Source organism: Pipra filicauda, unplaced genomic scaffold (assembly GCF_003945595.2).
Source record: "Pipra filicauda isolate LSUMZ 115617 unplaced genomic scaffold, ASM394559v2 scaffold468_size503134_pilon, whole genome shotgun sequence".
Lineage (NCBI taxonomy): Eukaryota > Metazoa > Chordata > Aves > Passeriformes > Pipridae > Pipra > Pipra filicauda.
Window position 1 is genome coordinate 64,463 of NW_024104607.1, and position 24,615 is coordinate 89,077.

At 38.7% G+C, this 24,615-nt stretch overlaps 1 protein-coding gene across 1 annotated transcript in view; it reads right to left on the bottom strand.

The window, feature by feature from the left end:
- Positions 1-262: 262 nt before the first annotated feature.
- ATP10A (ATPase phospholipid transporting 10A (putative)) overlaps positions 263-24,615 on the bottom strand; it is a 111,347-nt gene continuing 86,994 nt past the window's right edge. Inside the window, exons 11-21 of the mRNA XM_027726394.2 lie at positions 20,184-20,287; positions 19,888-20,014; positions 17,330-17,514; positions 15,660-15,981; positions 13,638-13,714; positions 9,724-9,849; positions 5,273-5,473; positions 2,984-3,064; positions 2,789-2,893; positions 2,260-2,447; positions 263-1,574 (exon numbers count right to left, since the gene is read on the bottom strand). Of these exons, the coding sequence (XP_027582195.2) occupies positions 869-1,574; positions 2,260-2,447; positions 2,789-2,893; positions 2,984-3,064; positions 5,273-5,473; positions 9,724-9,849; positions 13,638-13,714; positions 15,660-15,981; positions 17,330-17,514; positions 19,888-20,014; positions 20,184-20,287 (2,222 nt within the window). The 3' untranslated portion in view covers positions 263-868. The remainder of the gene's footprint in view (positions 1,575-2,259; positions 2,448-2,788; positions 2,894-2,983; positions 3,065-5,272; positions 5,474-9,723; positions 9,850-13,637; positions 13,715-15,659; positions 15,982-17,329; positions 17,515-19,887; positions 20,015-20,183; positions 20,288-24,615) is intronic.

Below are 24,615 nucleotides of genomic sequence, written 5' to 3' on the forward strand. Positions count from 1 at the left end.
TCCACCCCAGCAGCAAGCAGGACAGACCTCTTAAGCAACAGCAGCCTATTCATGGTAGTGCTCCAGCACAAATCACAGGTTTCCCACCTCAAATGCTACAGCAGACACAATATACCAGTTCTTTGCCACCAAATCCTCCCTCATAAACAAGCAGAAGCTTTTTGTTGGAAGTTGAACAGCCTGATGCAAGGCTACGCCCAGCCAAATGCTACCTACTCCAAGTGAAGGGCTGACTTACAATTAACGCCAGACTGGGAAGTCATTTTGCAATATGGATGCTTATTTATTTATTGTTTTATCATGACACATAAAATACTAAAGCTGCAATATCAGAACATGGTGTCATTTATAAAATACCAGTATTATTAATGCGTTGGTAAGATACTGTTAACATTTACAGAGAGGTGTATAATAATTCCATAGCTTTGCTTAACGGGTTGCTTCAGTGACAAAACACCCTGGCAAGCAAATGATGGATGGAATACAGTAACTCTTTATTATCATGGTTTTCCTCCTTAATTACTAAATGGCCTATAATGATATCAATAATTGTTGCTGAATCTAATCCTTTTGAATATGGTTGATAGATCCTTTGCTTTTACAGTATGTGTCAGAATAAAAGAGAAGCATCTGAAAAATAAGGAGATGGCATTTCCTTACAAAATGAGATGAAAAAATAAAACAATATATGGAACTTTCAAGTGTTTCTTTTCATATTTAAAGCTCTTATTTCAATATACTGTATTTAAACATTCTTAAATAATCATTCTGTACCTTTGATCTTCTGTTTCACCTTTGGAAACAAATAGAGTAATCTCATTATAAATGTGTGCAAATAGAAAATATATAAATATATTTACGGCCCACATCATAAAAAGGTGGTCTCAGAATTGTCATTTTTACAGTGATCAGTTGGGGTTCCTTTCATTTTGTCCTGAAAGTTATTTGAGCTCTGTTCTTTTAAGCCTTTGAAGTCCACATGCAGAGAAGAGCCAAGCACACACATACTGTCCTGTGTTTCGTTTTGTAAACTGCTTGATGACGCCTGTAAAACAGTCCCAATGTGACTGAACAGTGGAGTTGATGTGATCCACTTCAACAAACTGAAGTCTGCTTGGTCGACTGCTGAGCTCCATGGGAATGTTGTTGCCACAGGCAACGACTCCACCTCTGAAGTGCCGCATCTAACTTCATGAAATCCCATGGACCTTTCCAGACTACTTGCTGATGAGGGGAGCTTGTTTTCCCCATACAATACAGCACCGTGGGGAGAGACAGCCACAGTCTGATCTGTTTTATGTTCTGCCTTTGTTTGCTCTTGGAAAAGTGACTCACTTGTTTGAGGAGATGTTGGCAAAGGTGTGCTTTGGTTATTAGCCTTATAACAATCACTAGCATTTGAGCCAAGGCTTGGTGAGAAACTGTCTGCAAAGGGTTGTGTCTGACGTATCGTCTCCTTTACATTCAACTTGGTCAGAAGTTGGGTGCGAATCTCTGGGGCCAGTTTACTCAACTGGCGTCCAAGCTGAAGCTGGGTTGGGAATAGTGTTCCCTGAAGGGTTCTGTACAGGAATCTGCAAGAGGAGAATGTGCATGTGAAAAGAAATGAAAGAAGGAAATACCCAATATGTTATTAAGAGAAAATATTCAAGACAAAAGTACAACACAGAAAAATAAGAATGTTCTATATGTTTTTCTTATGCTTGACACAAGCAAGCTTGCAGATGGAAAGCTCTGAGTGCTATGCTAATATTTTGATTAATAACAAGCAGAGTAATAAATCTATGTCTTTAGCCAGTGATCCACCTTGTGATTACACACAGTCTTTCATCCTTCCTGGTGAGGAATCAAAGGCAACGGGGATCAGCCTCCTACATCCACAAATAGCCAAGTAGGTCTACAACATACTATCAGAAATTCTGTACTGTGCACTTTATGTGAGGATGGATTGAATCTGGAAGCATCACAGAAAACCTCACAGGGTAGCAAATCTCTGCATGGCCAGGAAGTTCAACCAACAGTCTATAATTATCCCGATCCTGTGGTCTATGGCCATGAGCTGTGGTCTTTTCTTGTGGTCAGGAGCACAGAATAGGTTAGACAACCTGACTTCATAAAATCAGCTGCTGAAAAAAATTGATTTGGCTGGTAAGGCAAAATGAAAGAGAGGGAGTGGAAAAAGAAATGTTTCTTGCCCTCCCAATCACATGCATAAAGTGCCTTCATATATGAGAAAAGATATGAGAGAAGATACAATACCTGGGCAGCAATGCAACGACTGGTGATATAATGCAAGTGAAATAGAATATAGGGTCTCCCATCAGCCTTTCCATAGTCCAGTAGGGATTGGATGGAGGATGGCAGACTGGGCAGGAAGCATTGTAAACCAGAGCCACAAAGAAAAATAAAATGATACTAAAGATGCAAGATGACCAGTGGAGAAAAGTCTATACCAAAACAAAAAAAAACAACAACAAAAGTATAATGAATCTTTATATTCTGAGAAATTTGCTGTGACTCTTAATTAAAACTTAATTTCTGGAGTCAAATCCATGCACAGCAAAGAGTTTAGAACCTTGTATCCTTAAAAATTCTTATTATAGATAAAACTCTGCAAAGCTGTTTGCAGATCACAGTTTAAAACCTTTTTCATGTTTGTTTAAAATGCTTACTAAAAATAGAATATGCTGAGGGAAAGAAACAACAATCTTCTGTTTTTTAAAGATAGTACTAAGAGAAGAATTATGTACATGCCAGTGAGTTTCAGTGTAGGCTGTGGGTACCTTACCCAAGTTTTGGTTTCGATAGCCAAATGCAGTATGATGGTGAAAAGAGCTATTGTGGTGATGGGAGTTCCCCAGGAGAAGATGTCCACCTCCGAATCATAGTAAGTCTGTAAGAAAGGAGACAGAACTTAGCCTAAGCTGTATTGCCAGTTCTTCTCAAAATGCTTAAAATAGAAAGGCTTAAACCAAACACTTACAAAATAGGGAATGAAGAAGCAAACCAGACTTTGGTACATAGCATCAATCATGTTCATCCAAAACATGTGTGGTTGGTACTCCTGTGCCATTAGAAAAAAAAAAAAGAAAATCAGATCATAATGAAAATGCTATTTGCCAGGATAGTTATTTTGAGGGGTATATTTCATTGGGCAGTTTTAAGGGCTTGGGCAAATACCTTCATAACTTCACCAATCACTCAGCTAACCTGGGGGATGAAGCCTGAAGAGTCTACCTGCAAGTCACTCTGTTCTGGGATAAAAGTCATTTGCCTCTTTTCTTTATTTTTTTTCCTGGCAGAGGGTGTAAATTGATGCTCAGGCCAGGAAACATTTATGATTGTGCCCAACTTTATGCACTACAGTTAGACTGCTGATTTCAGGAGGAGCTCTGAGAGTTTTAAGAACATGAATAAATGGCTTCTACATCACATACACACAAGCACAGAATATTTATTCACAAAAGAGAAACCAGAAAATTCACATATACTTAGAGAAGAAGATCCACAACGTCAAGCTTTAGTGGTAATTCATGAATCAATGTATGATATGTTACAAATATGTACATAAAACATACATACATATATCTCTATGCATGTGCAGAAAATTGCTTGCTAAAAACAATATTAAACTAACATTTTGGTTTAAAGAACTATACAATTGCAGAGGTATGGATGGTCATATAAAGTACCCAGATATAAGAAAAAATAGTTTGTAAATGGCAAAAGTTTTATTTAATTTTGGGATATAGTCTACATCTCAAACCACTAGGTTCATCAGGGTTCCTTCCCTTTATGGAGAATATCAGTGCAGCCTAAAAATGGGAATTAAAAGATGCTTGGGAAAAATTATGGTGTTATTTGGCTTACTGAACTAACATGTAGTTAATTACTGCATCAGGTTGCTCAGAGGGACTATGGAATTACCACTGTTAGAGACATTCAAAAGTAGACTAGTTAAATACCTGAGAAACTTCATCTAGGTTTGAAGCTGTTTTGACCAGGGGTCTGGATCAGATGGCCTCCAGAGCCATTTAAATTATTCTGTAATTCTATAGGCTTCAAATTGGTGATATTTTTTTGAAAGAGATCCTACCTGAAGCAGGATTTTTAAGTTTTTAAAATGCCTTTTTAGGTAATTATGTGAAGAATATGACCAATAGATTAAAAAAAAAACTGAGAGTGATCTCTGGGCTTGTCTATGAGAAATAATTGTACTGTGAACCTGGGAGAGTTCTCAGTTTGCCAGCTGAAGATAGACACAACCTCCCAACAGGCTTAAGCCATTACAAGATTTCTATCACCTTAAAAATATGCAAGAAAGGAAGGTATTAATATTACAGATTTTTAAAGTGCAACGCACTGGAACAGAAGAAATAAGAAAATGGAAAACAACAGATGAAAAAGACAGAACTTGGACTAACAGACTAAAAATAAGTTACACTAAAATGCTCTTTTCATGTTTCCAGGACGGTGTCTACAATGCCACTACATGTGTGGGGTACCAAATGCAGGTGTACACTTAGAGGTAAAAAACACTCACTGTCTCCTCTCAGAAGACACAATGTCAGACACTTTTAAGAAGGCTTTTTCTTGGAAGGAATGTCTCTGTATGGATAGTTTTGCCAAGCAGCAAGATTTCCCACAGTACACTGTACCTGTAATTACCAGAAATGGTTTGGCTTGAATCCCTCCTGGAATTCCTTCTGTCTTCATTGTACAATTCAAGCAGGTGAGCATGAGGTGTTTTCAACAGATATTTCAGCTGAAGCTGTCATCTGCTGGTGACTACCTCCCTCAGAGACTAAGTCTATCGACCATGCTTACTCCCAAAGCCATCTTTCTCTTCAGACTGTTTGTAAAGGGCTGGGGCCTGAAGTTTTGAGTAAGTACTTTGAGGTTATTCTGTGAAAGCACTAAGCTGCAAGGTGCAATCTGTTTTACCTTTATGGTTATTTGTGAGCCTGGGAGGTGTTCAGCTTAGACTGACTTAAAGCATCCAGCCTTCTCTCTTGTCACATATTAAAAATATAGCTGGTTGGGGTTTTTTTGTTCATTTGTTGGAAGGGGGGTGGTTTTGTTTATGTTTTGGTTTCATTTTTTGTTTAAGCGTACTTTTGACATTTTGACTCAGATAAGAAATATCACAAAATAATAATACTGACTTCTCAGACTGTTTTTATCAGTCATCTAGCCTTTGGGACCTGGGTTGGTTTTCAGTTGAAAATAAAGATGTTTAGTAAAGAAATTACAATAAGCAAGAAGTTTTTACCTCCATATTCTGTCCACTTTTATAAAGCTGAGGTACAGCAATTAACACTTCAGCGGGCACATCCTTATCCAGAACACCAGTGATGAGTTGTGGAAGAGAAGAGAAGAGTAAATTAAAGAAGATGAGATACCACTGGTCAATCATTGATGAGCCAGAGAATCCACAGTAGAACTGGTACCAGAAGAGAAGGGCCACAAACATCTGAAACAACATGAATAATGCTGTAAATACAACAAGATAAGGAGGATCATCATCCCATTGTGTTCTGAAACGATTCCAATTTCAGTTTCTGCAAGGACTTATCTATGAATGCTAAACTTATGAACAATCCTTCTGAGGATACCTAGTCTAACTCACTTCCTGATGTATGGACCTCTTAGCTAAGCTGCAAACATTTGGCATGCCTGCAAGCCTTTGTGCTGCTGGAACCTCAGATCTCAGGCATCAGGGATGACTTCACATAAAATTAACTTTCGGTTCAAGTGAAATGCTGAGGTGCAATTTAACTAACTGTAAAAAGCTCTCCCAACCACCACTAGGTATATGAATACTGATGTCATAGCACTCACATGACTATTATAAGAACAAACATTTCCATAATAATATCCTCTGCTGGCCTGAGATGTTTTGGGAGGCTTTTCTGGTCTACAATAGATAAATGAAAAGCTTTTTAGCAAGGCCAACATGAGACCAGCAGCAGCAAGGAAGATTAAACTGTAAGGTCTAGAAAAGTTGTCTTATCTATTCTCTCTCTGTATTTTGACATTCAGCAAATTAGCAGTGCTGTAAAGATTTCTCAGTCTCCCTTACTCTTCAGCTCTATAAAGAAGTCAGCTGCATACACAGCTGCAGGGGGATGGTTTGTGTAGTTGGGCTGGAATCACCCAAAAAGAAAGAAACCACACAACTGATTTCTTCTACACTCTCTTCAGCATGAAGAGTCTTGAGGGTTTTCGGGCTCAGGAGAGGTGCTAACCTCACCTGTTGATGGAGGATTTGCGGCCTAGGAAAAGACAGGCAGCTTCCAAGAAAAGGAAATAAACTCCCAGGCTTGGTTCTCCTAAAACTACAATTTTTATTTTTCTCTGTAAAGTGATTAACACTAAACGAAAGGCAACTAGAAAAATGTTGGAAACTGGTCCTCAAGGGTTTTCCTCATTTTAACCATGAAGAAGGGAAATGACATGACCTTTCCTTTCACTTCCTCCTCTTTTCGCATTCTGTTCTCAAAAAGCTTTCAGCCAGCTGAAGAACATTAACGCTTCACGAATTTTAGATATACAGAGGAAAATATAGATCTGTTCTATCTGTGCGCAAAAATGTGCCTGAAATTTAAACATAGGAGGAAAAAATGTCTGTGGTCTGCTTAGTCACTGAAAGCTGCTGTAAAGAAAGTAAGCCTATCTTGTGAAGTGAAATTGCCACACCGTAGGAAGGTCAGTCCTGCAGTACATAAACGTATATATATATATTTGTGTATATACATAGTAGACATTTGCTCAGGTAATGTTTGCATACTACATTGAAGTGGCTTGTATATCAGAGGCAACATACATCTCACTGTTTGCGAGCTCATACTATAAATTAACCTATTAAAAGTTAAATGGTAGTATTTTTTTAAGGATCATCTCTAGAAATGTTTCTGTAAATACCTTTCAAGAAAAATATCTTCCTCTGGCCCAAACTGAGTTACCAAAGCTTCAGTACAGTTGGGTGGGACATGGCAATTTCATTCCAAAATTGAACATATTTAGAAAATTATTTCCTTTCCACACCCAAAACCAAACAAAATTCCTTGCGTTATTTCTCAAAAAGAAATTGCAATAAATACGTAAATTAGGTACCTTTCTCTCACTCATTTAAAATAAAAGAAAATGCAGCTAATCCAGGAACTAAGAAATTTTCTCTCTAGAGCCTTGCTAATAGTAACCTCTCTTGGAAACAGTTTGGTTCTGACAAAAATGGGTAGTTTGATTAAAATACAGTCAGCTGAAAATTTTACTAGCACCTCTAGTATGGGTCTCAGCAGTACTGTCGAAGAAAGCTGTACAAACAAATGAAATTTCAGCAGCCAAGCTTAAATCAGACTTTTTCCCCCTGAAATTTTATTTTGTATTAAATAAGTGTTTAATTCAATTTCAGATAACGTTCTCTTTTGCTTCTGTGCATTACCCCCCTGAATAAGACAAAACAAATTTAGATAGAGATTTTAAATAAAAAAGGTTTCCTTTCTTTCCCTGCCAGATGAGACTGTTTTATGAAATGTGGTCCCAGACAGAATCTCTCAGTGAATGAAGAGGATGTCAAAAAATGTTCAGTGCTGTCTTGCAGAGATAATGTCTAAAGAGGAAGATGTGCATGCTTGTGGAAGTAGAATTTTGTTTACATGAAATCCCTTTTCATCAAGCTCATATATTTCTAGTAATTCTATGTTTTAGTTTATATTTTACTTGTATTTTTATCGTCTCCGCCAAGCCAAACACCTTTTTGTATAAGTCATCGAAGTTTCCAAATGGCTTTTGCAGCAATGTGGAGTTTAAACTTTGAGTTAAACAGGTTCTAGTGGAGAACGGAGAATTTCATAGTATGAGCAAATGGTGAAAAACACACTTGAATAAACAGAAAACTTGAAGAACATTTGCAGTGTAGCTATCTCAAGTCTCTGTGGAGAATCATCCAGAATAGTCTCCTTGCAAAAGGATCAGGTGCTCCTACATTTCCTTTTATAATAATCTTTCCTTCAGGGCAGGCACTGTGTCAGACATATTCATGTCTATATGCTGGATACCCAATTACAGCTTTAGAGTCAGTAGCAACAAGTATTTCTCAGAAAGCTCTAAAGGGTGTCAAAACAGAGCCAACACAAAGAGATTTCCTCAGTTATTTTCTAGCCTTGAGGCGGGAGCGTCTGAAAATGTCTTACTAAAACTGGCATAAAAAATAATACTTGTAATCAAGGGGAGTTGTACCAAAGAAAATGGAAGATTTTAAAAAACTGAACAAAAATTTGGATGTATAAATGGCATCTCTGACTGTTTATTGCTGGAATGTCTTATGTTTTTTACTTCTGGGTTTTTTTAGCTATTATTTTGATATAAGATGGCTATGCATACACTTCTTGGAAGTTCAGATTTGATACCGTCAATTGGTATCTTGAAATATCCAGCACTGCAAGTGGGAGTACAGATGTTCGGCATCATTCAGGATCAAGCCTTAAAATTCAGGCCTTTGAACACCGACACATATTTCACTGCTGTCCTTCAACTGGTGTCTCTCCACTCAGTGCAGCATTACTTGAATCTACTTGCTAGTTCTGACTCAGGCAGCACCTCAGACCGCAAAGTCCCTTCTTTCTTCTGTGTCTGGAAGGACATTTGCATGCAGTTTCTGATCTGACCACAGAAGGCATTCTAACATGCTTGTTTTAACACAAAGATGCTTTATTAATTCTTTAACACCCTTAGGTACTCCTGTGATGTTCAAAATTTTGAGCAAATTATAGTTTTCTCCTGATAACTGAGGATTAGATTAAAATTGGAAAGCAACTTTTACAAAACTGAAAGCTACTTTTTTTTTTTTCTGATACTGAGGATAAAATCCAGCCTCCTGCACACAATTCATATATTACCCTCTGGAGCAAACAGAGGTGTGAGTGGTCTAGTTCTCCTCTTTTTCCTGCTTCTTCATATGCCTTGCTCCCAAGGTGATTTGCAGCTGTTGCAAGTGAGCAAATCTATGTGCCTGTCAGTGACTGCCACCCAGCTGGTGGAGTTCTTAGTTGTCTTGTTAGGCAGTTTTCAATCAATCATCTTTGTACTTCAAGATCAATGCAAAGGGCCTTTGTTGAGGCCAAGGAGTTGAGCTGCCAGTGGCTCAATGCCCAGTACTGGATTCACTCCTGTTTCATACACCAGGGAGGAAATACAGACCCATTGTCTGTTCTTTACCATGGTGTGCTTCCTTGCTAATGCACTCTTTTGCTTAGTTGGGTGTAAGATAAATCAGGAAAACAACTTCCCAGTTTCTGCATCTGAGACACAGAAAGGACTCAAATTATCTCAAGTCACCAGGGAATATGTGCAGTGATTCATAAGCAATGATGAGATATGGTCAGAAAGAGAAAACACATTCAACCACTACTTTGGACCAATGCTGGTGGCTTTGGTATTACAGACTCCTGTATCTAGCCAACTAAATTCTGCAAAACTACTTTATAAAGAAACTTCTCTAAAGCAGTGCTTGTTATTTCTGTTACCTAATTTGCACATTCAGCAGCACACTGTAGCTGTTATGGAGTGGGTCCTGTATTTCTGCAAATGGCAGCCAGCTGTCTTTCAACTCTGCAAATTTCTTTGCAAATAAACCATTTTAAGGCTGACCTAATGCTCACTTAGCACAAAATAAACCCTGGAAACATGTGGTGCTAAAAAGGTTCCAAGTCAAACACTTACTGCATTTTTGTAGAAGAAATACAGCACCATGTTGGCGAGTCGAGAATAACACCAGTGGCCATGAACAAGCAAAAGCTTCTCCAAATGCCTGAACCTTGGGATTGCAAAGTCACTTGCCATCACCGCCTTAAATGAAAGAAAAGTTGGAATCCTTATTGTAAAGCGTCACTTTCAACAACAACAACGAATTTAGTCATCTTCTCGACTCATACAGTCAATAGAAACTGTACTCATGAGGAATGAAATCCATTACAGCGCACATGAAAGGCAGCTATTGCTCCTTTGATTTGAAATACCCGCGAGCAAACCCAGCAGCTTGGCAGAACATGCGATGCGACCTGGTCGTCGCCCAAAGGAGATTACAGTCTACATTCCAGATGGTGAAAAGCAACAGCAAAAGGCAAGAGGTGGGAGAAAGGCTGGCAATGGCAGTTGCCTGAGCATGAAGGCTCAGGGTCTATGTGTGAACATCTTGGTGGCTGTAACATCTCTCTCTGTGAAAACTACAGTATGCTTACAGGGCAAAATGAATTTCCAAAGAATAAAATGAAAAAGTACAATTAAGTGGTTGCATCATAATTACTGGACATTAAAAGACAAAACAATAAAAAGATTAGTTTTAATTACATTTGCTATGCTGGTTTATGAAGTTTACTGGGCTGTCCTGAGATATCGGGATTTTGAGGGATTTTTAAAATTGCACGTTTTCTATAACTGTATATGAAAAAAAATACACTAGATGAGACTACCAGGGGACTGTGCAGACTGTCAGATCACACTGACAAAATGAATCACCCAGTTTCTCTCTAATTCTTACTAAATTTCAGGGTATTGTACATCTAGATGAGACCTTCTTGTGTTATCACAGCTATTTCATGATTTTCCTTAGCCCTAGGATCACACTAAGATTTCATTTAATATTGTTTTACATTTCACTTCCTATATTGGTATCATCTTTCTTTTCACAATTCGGCAAAAACATGAGGAAAGGTGAAAACCTCCAAAGGGGCAATAACACACTCTGGTGGGTATATTTTGACTGTATTTTTAAATGAGACATCTTTCCTTTTAAGTTTTCCTAATTCCCTTTCTTGGTAAATCATCATAAGGGCTCCGTTTTCCCAAGTAAGTGCTTGTATAAGCTATTAAAATAAACTTTAAAACAGTATGCAAGAGAAGGCATAGGAATGCATTGCAATTTAAGAAGTAGATGTATATAAGCACTGAGACATTTTTTAATATGTTGACACATTCTAGGATTTCTCAGGTACTGAGATGCACTTGTTATAACCACCCAGCACAGAAGTCTGATTTGTCTTGCAGACATACAGCTATCTTGCAGTCTGAGGAGAACAGAGCTATGCTATGTCTGCTTCCTTGTCCTCCACACCATCTCAGCCTATTCCAGTGTCAAAACAAACCCGTTAGCTTCGTTTGTGCTTCTAACATAGTACTTCACAGCACACTGTGAGAAGTGTCAGGATCTTTTTCTTTTTTTATTCCATTTTTATTGCAGTGAGGAACACAGTAAAGAAGATAGTGTTATCCAATTACATTTGCATGTTTACTTAGTCTCAAAATATCCCCTCGATTTCACGTTTTATTTTTTTCTTCCAGCTTTTTCACAGGAAAAAGTGAATCATGCTCCACATGCTTCCATAGAATGTGGAAGGAAAATGAATCAGACAGTATTACTGTTTTGGACATCTCAATGCTCAACGCCTTCTGAGTACCTGCGTGTGTACGAATCTGACAGTTGTTTATAGCAGAGAGTTCTGCATGATTCCTTAGAACCTGGCAGAAAAGGAAGGGATCTATAAACATTTTCCACTCTGTTGAACTTTCATTTAGAAAAAACCAGATAGTTTAATGAGTTAATGAGAAAATAGCTTTCAGATCTGAATAACTGCAAAGGCCAGGGGCATTTGAGGACTGGTTGTTGTAAGTGCATGAGCTCAACTGAAAGTGGCATAAAGGGGAGAGGAGTCAAAAAAATGCTACAAGCACTATATGTTTGCATTAGCAAAAAAAAATTATCTGAATACATAGGTGGCAAGAGCTGGTAAGTTCTTAAGAGATGATAAGACCAAGCAGTTTGGGGGAGACTTTTTTTAACTGATAGGCTTGGCGGGGCCCCACAAAACCAGTCTTCTCTGGGCTCTCTGGAATTTGTACTGCCTGCAGAGTGATACTGCAGAAGTCATGCAGAACTCTGAGAGCCTGATGAAGGCTGAGGAACAACAAATACACTTGGCATCAGCTTAGTCCAAGAATTCCGTTTCTCCTGCTCTCTCCAGCCACCAAAGTCAGACTCACAAGGTCTATGGCTGGGATGCCATATGCACAATGAGTATCTGAATATTTTTACAGTAGGGTTTTTTGAGTCTAATTTACAGCTGCTAACATGTTTGGAGAACCATTCTTAACAGATTACAACCCTGAAAACTGTCTGTTTGAAGTGCACTGATGGCCTTTTATTCGCCTGGAGATTACTTTGATTGAACTCACTGGATGATCAGAAGAAGGAGAACAAGTGCAAGTGCTCTGCTGGGTCAGGCTGAACCCTGTCTTCCCTAGTATCCAGGCTTCAAGAATGGCCAAGAGAGGATTCAAGGATTCATACACATTGAAAGAGTGCATGAATAAATAAGAAAAATCTCTACTGACTTTTCTCCAGCGTACTGTCCTAGCTTCTGGTGATCTACACGCCAGAAAATGCGTAAGTTGACACCCAAGTTCATAGCTCACTTAAATTTTTGTTTCATAAGTTTGTGTGTTGATCCAAATAAATAAATTATAGCATTAACGCAGTCCCATGGAATAAAATTCCATAGCCAACGTGTGCACTGTGGGAAGGAGGCCTCTCTTCTCTTTGGAGCAAACCATCCAGCCAACATTGCAAAAAATGCAATGTGGGTCAGAGAACCACCCACTGGTAACTAAGTTAAGGAGCATGCTCATCTGCTCAGGTCCTCAGGATGGAAACACTTCCCACTTTCTCTGAAGAGCTCTTTTGACATATACTCAACTACTCTATTTTCTCATGCAGTCAGTCTGCCCAAATACAGGGTAGGTTGTGGAAATGAGGTATCTTCCTCATTCTCTGCATCTTACTGCCATGTCTGGTACTAATGTGGCAACTGAACTGCACTAGCAGTAGAGGAGGTGGAGGTAATAGATAATACATTCCATACATACATATCCTCTCTTCTGGGGATGAGAGAAGTACCTCTTATTCAGTGGTAAATACATTAATCAGGGGCAGAACGCATCCAGAAGACTACAAGGCAAGTCCCCTTATCCTGCTGTTCCCTGTGACAGGAAACGTGGAGAAAACCAACTCTTGGTATAATGTATAGGGAGCAGTGGTTCTGCAAAGGGCTGCAATTTCCTCTTTCTTCACTGTTTTGCTGTCTGAATAGGCTGAGTGAGTGAGATGTGTGGGTGGCTGGGCTAAGGGGCCACCACCACACATGCAAATAAGCTGCATGAGTTGTATTGTTGTGTGCAGCCACTCCACAGAAGAAGTATACCCAAGCAATACAGGAGAGAGGAGAATAAAAGCCAGAATAAGATGAACCTTTATTTCCTAAATAATGCATAGCTGAGCTTTTTTCCTCCTTTAAACCAGTATTTAGCTAATTATTTCTTTAATCATATTGCTTAGAGGGATCCGGTAAATTGAATTTTCTGGGATAGTGTGTTCAAACTCACCACAGATCTGAGAACAAGCACAAGCTCAAACCTAAGCTGAAAGCACCCTTATGAAACACAACTGGCACTCCTCAGCACAACTTCCTCCTTCTCCTTTATTTGTGCTGACTATCCCAGAGGCAGCTTGATCAATCTGACCTGTGGGAAGTGCCTGTTTCACCCCTTCATAGGAGCACCTTCCACTGAATGAGCAACATTACCTGCATGCCTTCTTGACCAGAGATCCCCACACCAACATCTGCCACTTGAATCATGCTGACATCATTAGCACCATCACCTAAAGATGACAAAATACAGTTTTGTTGTCACTAGTAGACCAGGAACACTTAGCAGCAACAAAGCAAAGGAAAAATAGTTGTTACAGAGTTGTTACTCATGGTTGAGTAGAGTAAGGGGAGTGTGTACTAAGTGGTGGTGGCTTTATTAAGGGAGATGTGGGGTAGAAAAGGATATATCTTTGGAATATAAGGTTCAAAGGGCAAAGTTTCCAAGACATTGTGATCTTTGTAGACCTTTTTATCATAGAAAAGTAAAAATAAACCGAATCTATCTCTTTTTAGTTTAAGTATTGGGCCTGAACTGCACCAATAGTAAAACAGTGGAAGGCTGAGAATGAGCTTCTCAATACTTCTGCTTCCTGATTAACTGTCTGCCTGCAATCAGGTATGACTAAGAATTATATGTGCAAGGAGGCCTAAAGCCAATGAGGATGTCTACACAGTACAAATAAAAAAAAAATTTTAAAAGTAGATGAATGAAAGAAAAAGTCAAGAGACTAGGGTTTACAGTCCAAGATCTACCATTAAATCTACTATAACTGGTAGATTTAATTGGAATGGTTGCACAGTTACCACTCCTTGCTCTGCTTCCACTCATGATACCACAAGTGATAGGTGCCATAGAAAGGATACCAGAATGAGACATGTATCTATTCTGAACCTCTTAAATTTACAAACTATGTACTAATGGAAAATGAGACCCTATTAGCTGATGACAAGACACTTGGTTTTAAACTTCAGTGGCTGAGGTGTACATCACTTCTCCCCACAGTTTCCCTGTTGCTGGCACACATAAGAGCGGTATCCGATCGCCTGACAAAGCTGATGTCTTTGTGACTGTGTGACATAGCCCTGAGTTAGCTCATGTTGGTCAGAAGGAAAGATGCATACAGCTAGGCTTTTAAGCCAGAACAGGAGCTTGTGCTCAATTCCTAGGCTCAAGATGCTCAGAAAGAATGAAAATACCGGCTGCCCAGTCTCCTAAAACTAGTGTTTTTAAGCATTCTGGATAATTCAAGTAAAGGAGCCAGACGTTTTTTACAACATATGCAAATGGTTATGTCCACAGTCAGTCAGCCTCAGATATAAATTCAGTAGAAGGGAGGCATAATTGAGCAAGATATAATACATTAAGCATGAGGATTATGATAATCAGCACATGTTTGGTGATGAGGGTGTGACACGAGTCTGGCAATTATTATATGTACTTAGGGTTACTCATGGGCTGGTCCAACCCACATGTGTTCCTGCTATGACTAACCAATACAGGTAGATGAAAGCAAGTGTGTTTGTGACAAAATATGCTGCAATCATATCTTCTAATGCAACAAGAGCCTAAATTTCAGATAGGGAAAGAAGAGCTGGTTGACTTTTCTTGTGTAAAAATCATGGAAACATGGAAGACCCTGTCAAATTTAAGACAGGTTGACTGCCCCTTCGTCAATTGAGTGATTAGCTAGGAAGAAGGGTAGGTGTTGGCATGATGTCAGTCGTAAATCCACTCTCTGTACTAACAAGGCCAAGTCATACCCTGTGCTGTATGGCTGATTCGTGACAAAAAACACAGAACCTTGAGTTTAAGCATGATTGGACAAAACAGTACTGAGCATAGCATTTTTTCTGTGCAATACAGTGATTGCAAAATGGTGCTTTGCACAGCATCAGCTAACCCAGGTCTTCACAGCTGTGTTCAGACATGTCAAAATCTCATAGCATACCTGGGTTCTGATTACCTAACTTCTGTAGGATGAAATCCCAAATACTACTTCAGAGTTCTATCTTGGTTTTCATTAAATAAGTTAGAATAAATATGTTAGAGCTATCTAACATGTTTTCAGACAAAACTGGAAGGCTGTTTCAGTTGTGAGGAAGCTGGAAGGGTCCTACTGGAAGACAAAAAAATCAAAACTCTCAAGACAGTCTAGTTTAAACTGAGGTATTTACCTATTGCCAAGGTCATTGCTTTGAGTTTGTCTCTGACTAGTTTCACTACCATGCTCTTTTGGAGTGGGGTAGAGCGACAACACAGTACTGAACGGCATCGCTTGGCTAGTGCAAGAAATTTATCTTCTAGCGTAGGTTCCAGGGCATAAGCTAGAGTCCTTCCATCAATCACTAGGCCCAAGCTGGAAAGCACAGAGGCAGAGGGTGGATAGAGAGGGGTGAACCCAACAGTCATGTTTCCAGTAGCTTCGTCTATTGTGTTGTTTGAAAATTTAGACTCTACGCATTGCAGACACTGTTCCAGCAAGACAGCACATGTCTCCTGAAAAAAAATTCAAAATAAATATGCTTGAGAGAAAGGAACATGTATTCAAAGGCTTCTGTTTGCTGCATGATTAGGCATAATGAATATGGGGAATGTGTTCTATTTGCTGCACTGCTAAAGTTTTAATTTCTAAAAATTTTCTTTTCTATTTGCTCCAAACACAATTCTTGCAGAAGTTATGACAACAATAAGGAGTAGAAAGGCTTAAAATCTAATTCTTCTTTAACATGCAGTATCGTATGCTAAACTTATTTCTTTTAGCTCCTTCTCAGAATAACAGTGCTGGGAAATGATATATAATTGGTACTAAGTTAAGTATGGTGATGAACACCATTATGTATACGCCCACAACTCAGATCAAAGTGTTATGCATTGTTAAAGGCCAATTAAAGGTTATTTAAGCTTAATTCTCTCTCCTAGCCATACTTAACTAAAAGATGTTATTGAGAATATATGAACATTTAAAAGAAATGCTATTGGTCTTACAGCAAAGTATGACTAAAAAGAAAAAAACATGGAAAATTAATTTACCAGTTCAGTTGATAACTCAAGAATGGAAAATGCTGTTATCTTTTCTTCCTTTTTGAAAGAAATTGGAGCTGGATACTGATGGCCTACCTCTCCTCTGCTGATCTGTAGTCCAACTTTATCACCTCATTTAAGGACTATAGCACTACCAGTCTGGTTCCTTGTATGTTAGACTGTATCAGTAACCAATTTGTGACTGTCTGCTTGCAACAAGTTGAGCACAGAAAAGATCAGTAATTCAGAAGGATTAGAAAAGGTATATTAGGAAGCAAGGCATTACTGTAGATGTGGTTTTCTGCCTCTCAGTGTTAGCATCGAGATTTAAGTATTGCTTCTATCTCCAGAGAAAAAGTCACCTGAGAAAACATGAATGACTGAGTTATCTAAATACTACATATCAGTGGCAAAAAATAAAGCACAAATTCTCAAGAGGTTATCAACTGCTTTTTTCCTCAACATGTGTTTAATAACAGGCCTTTTAGACCCATTAGTACCAATAAACAAAACTAGAAATGTTTTGAGAATGCATACCAAAGACAGGCATTTATGCTGCTATGGCATATTTTCACTCATGGTGGAATTCACTATACAAAGTTACATATCTTCAGTAAATTTATGATACATGAGACTATGATTTAGAAGCACGATTCACTGAAAAGTATTCAAAGAAGTGTCCTACCTGAAAATTATGGACGAAGCAGGAAAAGAAGAAAAAAAAAAGAGGGAGAGGAAAAAAAGCCATCAAATTTTTAGTTGTACAAATTGAAAATAAGGCAAAACTAGTTCATTGGTAAACTTGTATATTGGATCTGCTTACTGGTGATTCAGCATTCAAAGTGATGATTTCTTCATCGTGATCTAGTAGCTTGCAGGCATATGCGATATTAACAGCTGTTTCTTGCTTGTCTCCAGTAAGAACCCAAATCTGCAACCCAGCTTTGCGCAAGTTTGCAATGGTTTCTGGAACACCATCCTGTAAACGGTCTTCAATGCCAGTGGCACCTAAGCATATAAAGAAAGTGAAATATTCTCTATTAAATGAACACTTAGGGTTCCCCAGTTCCCCTGAAATTGTAAGCTTGAATTTAAAACAAAACAAAACAAAACAAAAACAACCAGCAGTCATTTTTATTGGGAAACAGCTAAATTACCAATGGTTGCAAGATTTGGGCAGCTTTTTGGGGCTATTGAGAAAGAGGAGAGGAAAGTAGCAGGGGTAAACCCTTGCATCAAGAGTTAGCAAATCTAGACTTCAAAACTTCAAAAGCAACTTGATGCCACTTCTAGTCCCAGAGGTTCACAAGGCTTATTGTCTCTATGCTCTGTGCTATCTTCATCATTTCTTCTGGATGTTGCTAGAGAAGGCATTAGTTCTCAGAGATATTTCAGTTCTTAAGGGTCCTTAAGACCCTTTTCTCAGTGAGAAGAGGCTGCATCACTAGAGATTTCTCCCTTTTGAAGGGGAACGACAGCAGGACTGCACCTTGGCAGCAGCACATTAGGCTGCAGACATAAACCCTTTCCTGCCTTGTTGCTGCTTGTTGCTCTTGCAGAAAGACACTAGTGGCCAAATGAGATATAACAGAAAATAAATCATAAATCTGTTGGCCATGATGAGAAAGTAAAATGTGTCTTTTTCATGCTTTCACTGTATCTTTTCACCTGTTTATAAGAGATTGGGTCTCTTTTTTATGCTTACATAAATCAATTGACAGAGACAAGATTTTCATATATATGAAAAGCAGCAAAAAGCCACTCAGGACCAAGCTCAGTGTAACCACTGATACATCAGTGCTCCACTGAGTGTCAGAGAGATTTCAATGTGAGGAAATGCAAGCCTAGCTACTAGAGAGTGAGGAGGTGACAGACATGCAAACTACCTGGAACAACAGGAAAAACAAAATAAACTTTTCTCAGCTATTTATTATTCCTATGGTTGTTCCTTGAAAAAAAACCAATTAACAACAGAAGTCCACCAGTCATTTATGTGAAAACACATTCTTAGGGCAATGTTGGGAAAGCTATTATTATCCAAACTAAGGAAAATATATTCCTTTTCCAGTCTCACTTCTTATTCCCACAACCTAATCATAACTGATCATTGCAAGATACAAACCACAGTATGAGGTTCTCGGGGAATGACTGAGCTGATAGTTTACTACTGGCTAGAGCTCACTTGTTTTTCTGGCAGCTCAATTTCACTTTTTTTTTTTCCACCCTAGAGTGCAGCCAGTGCCAACAGGTACAACCATGGTGGAATCTTTTTCATAGAATCATAGAATCAGCTGGGTTGGAAGGGACCTCCGAGATCATCAAGTCCAACCCCTGATCCACTTCTGCCATGGTTGCTAGACCATGGCGCTAAGTGCCACATCCAGTCTTATCTTAAAAACCTCCAGGGATGGAGAATCCACCACTTCCCTGGGCAGCCCATTCCAAAGCCTGAGCAGCCCATTCCAATGCCTGATTGGCATTGATTACTGTGGTCCAAATTAGGTAACTCATGCCCCCCTTTAAGTCAGGAGAGAGAACCAGACACTTCAAGGCATGATTCATCTAATCCTAAAGTGGATATCTAAGACAGATCAAATGAACTGCATTTTCTTTTTTTGTCTCTCCATTGGCTGTATGTCGAGCCTTAGAGATCTGCATTGGAGAGATCAAAAGTTGGGTGAGGTGGATCTGTCTCCCAGAGACAGGCATGTTGGCAATTAGTGAAGATTGTTTTCTTTGACAGTGTTGTGGCTGTCCCAGTTTCTTCGCCAGAGAAAGCAGTCGGATGCATGGAGTAATAGTGACTATACATACATTTTAGAATCTTTCAACATCTCAGCTCAGAAAAGTATGAGCAATACTTTTTACATACACTGATTTTAACTGCAAACCCTTGCCACAGAACACACAGGCCCTGAGTGCATGTGCTGAGAGTGATGTGTATGAGAGTTGATGCCTCTCACAAATGCAGTTTATGAGCCTTGCTTTATGCATGTCTCTGGTGTCCCTGGAGTCATGGAAGTCTCTGACATGTTGAAGCGGCACTAAGCTAATGAAATTCTGTAGACAGTTTGGGCCAAGTCCTCCTCTTGTTTAGAGCAGCAGTTCCCATTTATGATATTATGTCAAATTCATCCCTGGTATACTCCACTCATTTCACTAGTGATAAAATGATGGCAGGAGCAAGGAATACAGGGTATGTCTGCTATGTTAATTATATCCCATTCCTTTGTGATACTTCACATGACAGCCACGATAAAGTCCCAAAGAAGCCAATTTCTGTACTGTCAGAAACAATTTAAGGGAAAGAACAGATTTCATAGCCAAGCTTCCAGAAATTTTATCACATTTTAATTTCATGTCCAGCTCTCATTTCATTACCTAAGAGATGCAGATTCTTCTCTATCCGCAGTGCAGACTGAAACAGAAGCTCTTCGCGATTTTCAATAGAGGATTCTGCTTCTAAATGAGTTTTTAACCAACAGGCATACTCTTCTTTGCTGAGAACCTATTTAAGAGTATGTGAGGGCACAGTCAATGTGATGCAGAGGCATTCATACTTTACTGAATAAAATGAAAAAGAAGTTATGAATCAAGAACAATAAATTAATAAGTGCCTTCAGTAATCTTTGTCAAGAGTCTCCTTAAAAGCAAACTAAAAGGCTTCATTTACTTACTCTTTTTGCGATACAGAGAGTCCGCAGCCCATCTACAGCATACAGATTAAGGTAATTCTGGGTTTTGCTTCGGATTTTTTTTTGATGTTTGCCCTGAGGGTCATCTAGATAAGAAGAAAAAAATAAATTACTGATTGAAAAATAACAGCAGCTGAATGGCCTCAGAGAATAAAAACTTGTATACAGTACTCATTGTACCAGCATTTTATGACTGATACTTTTAAAGAGCTGTTGATGTTTCCTGGGAAACTCAAGTAAAACATTCCATTTGAAAAAAAAATAATCCTTTTGTTCTATCTTTTCTGTCTTCCCTCTTCAAAAAAGTCACTGTGAATGTATGTGAGAAAGACCTTCTTTTTATTACTCCCTAAGTATTTCTTTGGCTTGAATATTTTAAGAAATCATGATAATGTTCACAGCAAACAATAATGTTAGAAATAGAAGTATGATTTCACATACACTACTAGCAAACACTTTTCCACAGCTCCTAATGTGCAGAAAAATGACAGTTAAAAATAGCACTTACTTTTTCACCAAGGTTAATATCTCAAAAGAAGAGGAAACAGTGCTCTGTTTTGTATATGTAAGTGCATGAAGGTCTTTCTGTCCATTAGTGTTGTACTAATACTACCTATCAGCCTGAATCAACGCAAGAAGTTCTGGGTATGACTATGATTTTTAGAAGAGAATTTACATGCAGAGAGCTCAGAGATAGTTTCTACCTTGCATACATCAGCACAACTTCCACTTACCTTTACTATTCATTTAAAGTCATTTGTAAGAACTCAAAACCAGGACTGAGCATCTGTTTATTTTCTCTCTTTAGCTGGGATTGGTTCAATGTGCTCCAGCACAAACACATATGTGTATGTTTCCTTCCCAGGAAGGAAACTGGGAGCTTGGAATCCCAATATTCTGTTTTTTGTTCCATTTATATCAACCACGTATCTAAACATTTCACTCACTGTATAGCTATTTCCTCACCTTCAAGGACTATCCTATCCTCTCCAGACCTGTAAAGCTGGGAGTGTACATACTAGTTGTTCCTAAGGGACTCTGTGAAGATTGTGTTATTTTCTGCATACCTTCTTTCAGTTCCATCTCTGATTAAGGTCATGTGGTGAATACTGAAAGGAATATTCTCATGGGTCTGTCAACCTATCTATTAATGCTACCTATGCTATCACTGTTGATTTTCTCAAAGGGACAATACAGATATGCTATTACAGAAGAACTTCCCTAGAAATATTATTTGCAACTGGAAAGCCTTTTCTTACACTATAGCTTGCAGCTCCAACACACACCACCAGCTTACTTCAGAAGCTATTAAAACAGCTCACAACTAGATTCAGCTGCAACAGAAAGTGGAATATGCATATACAGAACTAGCAGCCTAACACAGTTTCATTTAGCTTCTTTTCTATTTGTGCATGATAATCTTTTTGGCATATGTGACTTTGCTGTGTAATATAAGAAACTTTTTTGTCCGGAAGAAGTACTGCAGTAAACCTTCTTCAAGACTTCCTGTATTAGTGAGTTATCTTTTTTAACTTTAGAACAATAAAGCAGGCAAACATTCTTCCTAATTTATTGTGATACCTTACCATTCTAGAGAAAAATGTCATATTTTTTGCACATCCCATATGGGAGTGGCTTATTTCAGTGGCTCACTGATTCCAAATGATGAAAACTTCAATAGGTGCTTAAACACATCAAAAGTTGTTTCTTTCCCTTTAAGGTTACATGGTGTGAATCACTTCAGATCCGTCTGAATACCATGGGTGCTAATGCATGCATTGATCATAATGTCAAATGCTTATACCTCCTTCAATGAACAAAGACAGTAATTCTCTACAAGTAGAGATGTGCACACCATTTTCTGTGCGAATTCTCAATTCCAGTGTGGAAGGCTGCATCTCCCTCCTTCACCAGCAAACCAATGACAGCTAAACCCCCTTCTAGCTGCTCGTGTGCCTCATCAGTCCTACCCTGAGATTTATCTTGTGCTCTGAAGTTAGAAGTTAGGGGGGAAGGAATCTCTTGCAGACAAAACCCAGCTGTGGAGATCCTTTTTATCTGGGATGCAGTGTCTATGCTGAGCAGTGTGACCACATGCACCCTGTCAGTGAAAAGCAGCAAGTAAATCTTCTCCAGAAAAATGATGGAGCGCTGGTGGCCTTCTGCTTGCTTCATTTCCTTCCATAATCTCAAGCTGCAGAAAGCCAGCCCAGTCATTGTTTTCTCAATGACTTATGTTCACAGTTCCTGTGCGAGCTGGGTATTGACTCAAACAGTAACTTTCTTATTTATGAACACAGTGTCTGTTGAGATAAAGTAAAAATAATACGCTCTTGGGAATAATTTCAAGGCTTTTGGAAATATTTGTACGCTATCAGAATACATCAGGTTCACAGTCTTAACTAGATATACAGGCAGAGCAAATGGAGTCAATTCATAAACATTCTAAGTTCTGAAGTTCATAGTGATTCTGTAAGACACAAATGAAGCTAAAACATAATACTTCTGATTTTGGGCTCTTCCTCATGTCGTAATTTAAAATACTCTTCCTCCCAAACAGGCACTTCTGTGTCTGACAAGACCCAGTCAAGCCATGTGGTGTTTGAGCTGGGAGATTATGGAAATAGTGTTGCCTCGGTCCTTCAGTCTAAGGGCACAAATACTCCAAAGTCTGAAGATACAGGCTTGACTGGTGTAGAGTTCACATGTCCCTGAAGCACTAAGAGCAAAGAGCAAGCTGTGGGATTGTCATGTCGATTCCCTTATTGGGCATTTCCTTGAAATGATAAATGCCTGAATTCTCGTAGCATTACATCTCCTCTCACACTCACGTTTCACTGTCACCAGAGAACACGGATGAAACCAGTGACACATCCTACAAAATAGATAATAGCCACAGCATAAATATTCTGAGGCTCCCTTTACCTGGAAAAGATCTCCTTGTAAGGGGAAAAAGATGCCATACTCGAGGGAATAAACAACACATCCACTGACATTAGGATACTGAAGGCAGAGACTGCGAATTCAGTTCCAGGAGTGAAAGCTGCTCAAGACAAATGTCAAAGGTTTTTCAGACAGATCTGCTGAAACATACAGAATTACTGAAGCCAGCAGTGGCTTAAGAGGACTAGAAAGCAAGGGTAACTGCTTATCATGTTCTAGTGGCCGCACTTTACATTGCTTGCAAAAGCAAAGTATACTAAAACTTATAGTTCAGTTTGGGCTAAAAATGAAAACCAAAAAAAAAACCCCAAAACCCAAAATCAAACAAAAAAACTCGCACAGTTTCAAAGCCACCTTGAATTTGCTTGTCTGTAATGATGGTGGAATCTGTATTTGCCCAGCTACAGAAATTGCTCATTCCCACACTGACCTTCAGGAACTCTGCTTCCCCCTCTCTGATGTATACCACCTTTGATAATGTTGTTGTTGTTTGCTTTTCTGACTGGTTTTACTGTTCTTACCCAGGTGGGTCCTAGACCTGCTTGAAATTTCTCTGAAAATTCCTTGATCCATTGAATCTACTGTTAATGGACACTGAAGCTTCAAATGTAGTCTGTTATATGGCGACAAAATATTTAAGATTTGGCATAAAATAATTTCTTCTTTTCCTTTTAAAATTCAGTTTCCATTCTGAGAACTCATTTCCAAACATTATTTTCTAGGTATATTATTAGAAATTCTCAGTGCTACAAATTCTGCATTATATTAGTACGTTGGAGGGAAACAAGTTTATACAGATGCTCTATGTGCCTTCTGTGATATCAGATCTTTGCTAGAAAATTATTCATGAATACTTTGTTTTTAGTTAAGGACAAGTTGTTCTTAATTTTTCTGGCTCAGCTTTGATTAATATGGCTGTAAACAGAACACTAATGCCAAACTTTTCTGTATTGCACTGAACTAAAATTACACAGTGTAAGTCTTTCACAATTGTTTACTCCAATTAATGTCAAAGTAACCACAAAGTCAATGTGTTAGTCAAACATGGGAAGTACCTCTAGCACTTTTGGGCTCTGTCCATACATACTGGGGTAATCTTTAAACACTGGATGAAATTCAGGGTTGAAAATACAGTAAGTTAGATGCAAACTGATTAATGCACACTGATTAATGCAAACTGAAACCTGTGTGTCTCTGAAAGCTTACAGAGTTCTTCTGGAATCCAACTGATTACAATTAGTAGCTATTTAAAGTTGTCCCCGTTTCATATGACATCCGGGTGCTGGAGAATTCTCTGTTCTTTAGGGAAGTTTTGGGTTCACATCTACTGGTAGTCAACTATGTATTTGAAGCCAAGATTTCTTGTCTGAACAGCATCTCTCCTTCTTTTGCCACAACCTTTTTGTTTTGATGGCTGATTGATTCAGTAGTCCTTTAGCAGCATAGTCAAACACATATAAATGTGCTTATT